The 7,841-nt window shown below is 28.4% G+C and overlaps 1 protein-coding gene and 2 long non-coding RNA genes across 3 annotated transcripts in view; 2 read left to right on the top strand and 1 right to left on the bottom strand.

Annotated features, from left to right (window-relative positions):
* LOC102671702 (putative uncharacterized protein DDB_G0271606) overlaps positions 1-7,841 on the top strand; it is a 27,150-nt gene that overhangs the window by 16,636 nt on the left and 2,673 nt on the right. The window contains exons 3-6 of the mRNA XM_006613226.2: positions 6,460-6,693; positions 6,946-7,121; positions 7,271-7,568; positions 7,779-7,841. The exon at positions 7,779-7,841 is cut by the window's right edge and continues 450 nt beyond it. Of these exons, the coding sequence (XP_006613289.1) occupies positions 6,460-6,693; positions 6,946-7,121; positions 7,271-7,568; positions 7,779-7,841 (771 nt within the window). The remainder of the gene's footprint in view (positions 1-6,459; positions 6,694-6,945; positions 7,122-7,270; positions 7,569-7,778) is intronic.
* LOC116185243 lies at positions 1,317-2,660 on the bottom strand. Its single transcript, XR_004150044.1, has 2 exons — positions 2,396-2,660; positions 1,317-1,778 (listed from the first exon to the last, which is right to left on the bottom strand). It is a non-coding gene; the product is annotated as an uncharacterized LOC116185243 (long non-coding RNA).
* On the top strand, positions 2,484-3,487 carry LOC116185242. The gene is made up of 2 exons (XR_004150043.1): positions 2,484-2,613; positions 2,723-3,487. It is a non-coding gene; the product is annotated as an uncharacterized LOC116185242 (long non-coding RNA).

Below are 7,841 nucleotides of genomic sequence, written 5' to 3'. Positions count from 1 at the left end.
TGGCTATAGTTAAAAAAAAAAAAAAAAAAATAAATAAACTCAAAGATATAGAAGGTGTAACAAGTGTTCACGAAATCTAAAAATAATCAAGGATAATGAATCGATACTCGTGATATCAAGCGTTTTTTTTTCTTATATTGCATCTATTTTTTCGAGATATCAACTATAAATCTTACTTCTGCGGAAAATTTTTTATTCTTTTTTCCGTTTTGACTTTTAAACGACATTGAAATTATAGAGGAAAAAAAAAAAAATTAATTTCAAAATAGCGAAGTATGAAATTGTTCGTGATATAACAAATTAACGAGATTTATTTTTTATATTTTTATATTGTTTGTACGAAATATTGATGATTAAGTAATATATATTAAGAAACGGTAATTTTTTGAGAAATATGTTTCTTGTTTTATTTTGTTACGTTGATAAAAATTATGAAAAGAAATAATATTTGGATTCAGAGGAATTTATTATTTAGAATTATTTAGAATTTTAATTTTAGAATATTTACAAATTACATTATTCTTACATTATTCCTATTTATTCAAGGAATTTTTATTTCCAAATTATATTTAATCTAAATATACATAATTGCATATGCATTTAATTAATTTTTCATTCAATTTTCATTTTATAGTTATTTTGCATAGAATCGTATAAATAAAATTACGTTTTTAGATTGCCATTCTAATCGCATAAATTGATCTTACTTTCTATCAACTGCCTTAAACGAATCAAAAATTATAATTATATCCATCTTATATTATTTTAACATTCATAAATTGAAATGTTTACAAAATGAATATCAAAAATATGATTTATTGTAGATTGGACATTTTATTAATATTACTATTTTTATACATGGTATGCCAAAAAATTTGCCGCAGAATTTCTTTTTTTTCTTTTCTTTTCATATCACATTGTTCACAAATACGATTTGAAAGAGAGAAAATTTGCACATGCTAATCAATCACGTGTTGAAAGTTAAACACTATATACCTCGAGCATTAACGTCTATTCTCTTTTCTGCTAACAAGTGAAAGTTCTCAGAAAAGGTTATGTATACATATACCTACGTACAATATGTACACGTGTATTTACTCGATCCTGTGCCAATAATCAACATTAATTTTAATTTTCTGCTTCGCTAGTGACTTGAAAAGAATCTGAATGCCATTCCACAAATGTACGTTGAAAATTGATAATTAATAATTTAACGATTAATTTTGTGTTAATTCGTTATGAAAATTTCACTATTTCATCGATTTCAAATATTAACAACGATGGATATATCAATTGGAAATGTTAAATTTTGAAAAAGTAAGTTACATATATATATTTATCTTTTCATTTTCCTTCGTCAAAATTATTCTTTTCTTTCCGTCGCCAGAGTTTTCAACAGAGAGTTTTTACACCGATACGAAAGTATCGAGAAAAGATGCTGCGCTTTATTTTCTCGATGGAAAGGTATATACGGCGCAACGGAAAGTGGGTTGCCCGTTGCACGCACCGACAACAAGGTGAACGTTCTCTAAAAAGATTTTCTCTCTGCAAACTTAACTGTATTGTTGTTCGTTGTGCTCAAGCTATTGTGTTCGTATGCTGCATCATTTTGACGATAGAAATTGCTCCTTATCAATTATCAAGAACGATTTTCACCTATCTCGGTATCGTGCCGCGTATTTTTCCATTATTAACATGTGTTTGTACAGTGATAGGAAATTCTCACGGAATTTCACAGAATTACAGAATCTTTTAAATTTCACTTTTTCTCGATGCAACTATTATTTAAATTATTTACATCTATGTATTTTAATATTAGATCAGATTATATATCATTCTTATACCATTATAGGTTAGGTTAGGTTAAAATGTTCTCTTGGATAAAAATTTCATACGATTTCCATACACTTTTTCTTTTTCAATGATCAATGATCAGTTTCACTATTTCAGATTTATAAAATATTATTTATTGTATATTTATTTATACATATATATATATCTCAATTAAATCTCGTTTAGTTCGTTTCAATTGATGAAAAATTCAACACTCATAATTAAAATTCTTACTTTCACGTCGGTACGAAAAATATTCTCATTAAAACAATTGAAATATACCGATGAGAATCAGTCAACATTTAATTAAGAAACAACGCAAGATCGAAAAGTGTGCCGTCGATTTCAATCTTCGGTGAAGGCATGCGAGCGCGAATCCACATTATCGAGAACGTGTATTCCACGATGCAAAATTCTGTGCAATAATCACTTAACCGCGATGATTACTCGTCATAATTGGACCGTTAATTGATAGGCAGCCTCGTAAGAAAGGGTTGGCCAAGATTTCTAAAGAAAGCTTGTGGACTTTGTGAACTCATGTTTTTCTTCTCTTTTTAGTCACACCGATTTCTTCTTCGTATCCCCTCTTCTTTCGCAAAAAAAAATATCGCGAAATCCAATCGATTTCCTTTTCCTCGTGAGATATACACTTTGGAAAACGTATATTTCTACGAGCTGGCCCAGTTTCTTCAACCGGCTCGAAAGTAAAATTGAAATAGATATGCATGATGTGTTGCATGGAAGATTTCGATGGATGGTTAATGATATGGAAAAAATAATGTAAGTGATTAAGAAAATTAAATTTTTTAATTTACATTTTTGAATTATTTAAAATATTGGAAAAATTATTAACAGATTTTAATTTTTTATATTTTTATTCCTCTGGCAGCATTCTCTCATTTCAGCAGGAGAGAAAATATTGTATAATTTTTCTATCAAAATTTATTATATAAATTTTCACGATGAGATTGATTTCTATGAATCTGAAATATAAACAGAATTAGAATTGGATGGTGAAGAATAGAATGTGCAGAGCAAAGAAATGAAAAATTGCAAGAGACACGTTAATTTCGTGTTTAAGGAACAGTGGCATTATGTGATTTATACATATTTAAAATAAATATGTTAAACTTATACATAAACATGCAATAATCTAAGTGTAATAATCTGAATGCAAGTCGAGGAACGCATATTAAAATGCAAAAACACGAAGTAATCACAACTTTCTCGTAAAATGCTCGATCAAACGATAGCATTGAATGGAAGAGCGAGGTTTATTGGATCCAGTGTAGAATTGCAACCAGAAGCTGGTCGGCAGCCATTCCTTTCATTACGTTCACCGATATTCTAGAAAGTTGTCACTTGGAGGAAGCCTTCTCTCTTTCGCCCAGTCAGAGACTGTTGGAAATGTTGAACCTCATCAGAAACTTGATGCAACTAACGTTTCTTGCACGATAATGGTTTCCTGCTGACCGATCACAAATTAGATTCTCGAAAGTATCGCGAGAGGCAACTTCCTTCCTATCACTAAACACGTATTTCACGTTTTCATAATATATTTCTACAATATCTACTTCGTAATCCAATTTTAGATGTTCGTAAGCTTGACAAATTGAATTTGGTAATTTAAATGTTGTGTTGTACGTAATCAGTGATGGGAAAAATTTTAATGGTTTATTTTAATAAGTTACTCGAATAATTTATTATTCAAAGTATTATTCAAATAATCATAATTAATTGTAATGAATAAATATTATTCGAGTATTTTAAATATTAAAATAAGCAACTCTGAATACAATGGATGAAGATGACTTGTTAATTTTTTTTAATTTAAATGTAATTTGAGAAAGTAAGCGAGGAATCTATTCGAATCATAAATCGATATAAATATATTTTATTATTTAATATTTAAAAGCAAGATGCAAAATGTTAACAAGTATCTAAAAATATGAAAAAAAAGCTCGTTTCATATTTTTCTTCATTCAGTCTTCTGCCTTTCTCTATAATTGGATAGCGATAGAAATAGTAGAAATCGTTCGACTTTCAGTAATCGGTCAATTGAGATTAATTAATATACATATACTAGTACTAATATGCAAAGTTTCTTGTAATATAAATGAAAAAGATAAGAAAAAATAAGAATGAAACTTTTAAGATTTCGTATTCAAGGAAAACGAGTTTTCAAATCTTTTCAACTACAAAATTAACTATTTTCAATTAGATATAAATAAATTATCTATAATAACATAATTACTTTATGTGTGAAAATAAGCAAAAAATATAGAATCAAATTGTATCGTTAAAATCTTTGCCTTTGAGAAAATCCATATAATAATATAATTAAGGAGTCGTGTATAATAATCGACAAATTTTCAGATTCAATTTTTTTACATCTTTTGCTTACATTTTCACACGAACAATGAAATACAATAAGTAATTCATACATCTAATCAGAAAATAATTATTGTTTCAATTATATTCGAAAACGAAGTCTCAAATGTAAAAAAGTTTTATTCTATATTTTCCATTATTTCTTCACTTTTTATTTATATACGCGTTCTATATATATACTTATCATCGTTATCGAATCATTAAGATCACAATTTGTTTTCTTGTCTTTGATCAAAGTTATTCGAATATTGAAAATTTTTTTGAATTGTCTTTGTTCAAAGTTATTCGAATATTGAAAAAAAAATTTTTTTTTAATTGTCTTTGTTCAAAGTTGTTCGAATATTGAAAAAAAAAATTTTTTTTAATTATCTTTGTTCAAAGTTATTCGAATATTGAAAAATTTTTTGAATTGTTTTTGTTCAAAGTTATTCGAATATTGAAAAAAAAATTTTTTTTTAATTGTCTTTGTTCAAAGTTATTCGAATATTGAAAAAAAAAATTTTTTTTTAATTATCTTTGTTCAAAGTTATTCGAATATTGAAAAATTTTTTGAATTGTCTTTGTTCAAAGTTATTCGAATATTGAAAAAAAAAATTTTTTTAATTATCTTTGTTCAAAGTTATTCGAATATTGAAAAAAAAATTTTTTTTGAATTGTCTTTGTTCAAAGTTATTCGAATATTAAAAAAAATTTTTTTTAATTATCTTTGTTCAAAGTTATTCGAATATTGAAAAATTTTTTGAATTGGTTTTGTTCAAAGTTATTCGAATATTGAAAAAAAAAATTTTTTTTAATTGTCTTTGTTCAAAGTTATTCGAATATTGAAAAATTTCTTGAATTGTCTTTGTTCAAAGTTATTCGAATATTGAAAAAAAAAATTTTTTTAATTATCTTTGGTCAAAGTTATTCGAATATTGAAAAAAAAATTTTTTTTTAATTGTCTTTGTTCAAAGTTATTCGAATATTGAAAAAAAAAATTTTTTTTAATTGTCTTTGTTCAAAGTTATTCGAATATTAAAAAAAAAATTTTTTTTGAAAATATATCGGCACAACAAATCCCCGATTGTTGTATCGCTTATCGTAAATGAGAATTGCGCGTCGTTCGGATGGCGGCTAAAATCGAGCGTCTCATCCTCGGCCCGCGTTCGATTTCTATCGTTCTGGCGCTGAGGTTACAGCGCGATAACGCGAGGAGAGTCCGCTTTCACTCGCGACCAGGAAGAAAACGAGTTGCATCAACGGATGATTGCTATGGCGATATTTATTCAACTTTCGAGGCTTTGAGGAATGGCTCGAGGACCGATACGGTCTTCGGTTTGCGGTCTCTTCCTCGAGGATCATCTTTCAAGTTTTTGCAACTTGGGGAGAGAAGAAACATTCGTGGGAAGGGAATTCGATTATCCCATTAGTAGATATTATTCAATTGCGTTGTATAACCGTTGGTTATATTTTTTTAATTATACCATTATTAATTGAATTTTGTTTATTATCGCTGATAATAATAAAAATAGTCGTAACAAAGCGATATAATACCGAGATATAATACCATTACTTGCTATTATTATTATTTTTCTTTTAAAAATACTCGTTCTTTATAATAATAATAATAATAATAATAATAATAATAATAATAATAATAATAATGGTATCTTATTTCGTTTACTTTTTGATTCTGTGACGGTTAAGATGTTGTTGATGAAAGGTACGCGATGTACATCAGGAGGAAAGTTTTACATTCTAATTTCGTTAGAGATATAATATGTATGTTGAATTGGATTTTATGTACGCTTCAATCCAAACATTCTCTTTTTTTTTTGCAATTCTAATAATTGTTTAAAATTATGATAATTGATTTTACATCATTATCAATATAATGAAAAATTTATTAATGTTGAAATGAACGTTAGAACATTCAAACTGTTTAGTAGTATACTTATATCGTTCGTAGTGCAATAAAACGTGGAAAATAATTAAATAGCGTATCGTAATCCTGGTATGTTAATAATATATATAAAATTTACGAGTTACAGATTATACGTATTATAAATGGATATGACGAGTTGGATATTTTTATATTGGAATTAACGACTAATTTTAAACGTTATCGATGAAATTTTCTTTAAAAAATTTTTATTACAGGAATTAATAAAAATATAGAATGATATTTTTATACTTATCGTACTCTCTTCACGTTCACAAAAGAGATTTCAAAGAGAATATTTTATCTTTGCACAGGATACCAGCGACACGAAAGAGGTTCAACAATCTCTCGCTGAGCAAACACCGTCGAAGAAAGAGGCAGAACCAGACACCAAGGACGTCAAAATTCACAAGGAGAATGAGAACAATTCGAAATCGGACAACGAAAGCGGTGACCATGACGATGACGACGATGACTACGACGATGACGAATTTCCTCCCGTGCATATTAAACTTCCCCTACAATTCGATTTCGACGAGATCGCGGGCGTAAGTTAATTTAATCGCAAGATAATATTTCCATAATTTGACAATCTATATATTATTATTTCCTTTTATGCAATTCGATAATTTATGGAAATTTATACTTTGCCAATGTTATCACAATTTTATATATATGTATATGTATATAAAAGATTTTTATTGAATCGTGATAAAATGAATTTATATAATAAAAGAATGATAAGTTCATCTCAACTCGAAGAGAAAATTTACAAATATTTTTTTTTCTTTTTTTTTTAGACCTTGATCCAAGAGGCACGCAGCAGAGTTTCTTGCGTGGTCGAAAGACGAAGAGCCGATCAAGTGATGGACGGTGCTAATAACAATAATGTTGAAAATAATACTGACTCTCGTTACCAAAGATTAAGCGGAGAGCGCGTCGCCATTTTGTGCGAATCTGGAAATCCTCATCAAGAGTACGTACATTATAAAAATTATTAAATTTTTATAATGAAAGAAAAAAAAATGAACATTTTGTTACGGCAAAGAAAAAAAAATTAAAAATTTGGAAAATCAAATAAAATTGTACGTATGATATTGATTAAAAAAAAATGTAATTTTTAAGGCAACAAGATCAAGAAATGCTCACGCCAATCATCATTCCTCTGGGAACCGTCCAAGTACCACTTCAATCCCAGGAACCGAACCCGGCTTACCATCAGTATCAAGTGCACACTCAGTATCAAGTTCCTGATATGCAACAGTTACCACTTAGCGATCCACGTGGGCTCAACCATATCCCACCTGGTGTCCTTCCCCCAGAATTGCGAAATATCCCTCAAGTAACCATGGAAATGAGGCCTCCACGTATGGGACCACAAACGCCCATGATGGGACCACAAGCTCCTGCGATGGGACCTCAAGTTAGTACGCTTCGTGTTAATAATTAGGAACAAAATCAAAAAAAGACTAAAAAGACAAAAAAAAGAAAAAATGAAAAAAATTTTTTGTCATTGAGATTGCAATAATTATATTGAGATAAATAAATAAAGTTTGTCAATCGAGTATTGTGATATATCTTCAAAATATTTTAATTAAGAAAGATATAATTGTAATTGAATAATTTTATTCAGGTCGAGATACGTCGGATTCCCATCGAGTTGCGTCATTTCCCGGCGAATCCTATGAGAGGTATG

Source organism: Apis dorsata, unplaced genomic scaffold, assembly GCF_000469605.1.
Source record: "Apis dorsata unplaced genomic scaffold, Apis dorsata 1.3 scaffold_137, whole genome shotgun sequence".
In the NCBI taxonomy this organism is placed as follows: domain Eukaryota; kingdom Metazoa; phylum Arthropoda; class Insecta; order Hymenoptera; family Apidae; genus Apis; species Apis dorsata.
This window is presented reverse-complemented; position numbering and strand designations above follow the sequence as displayed.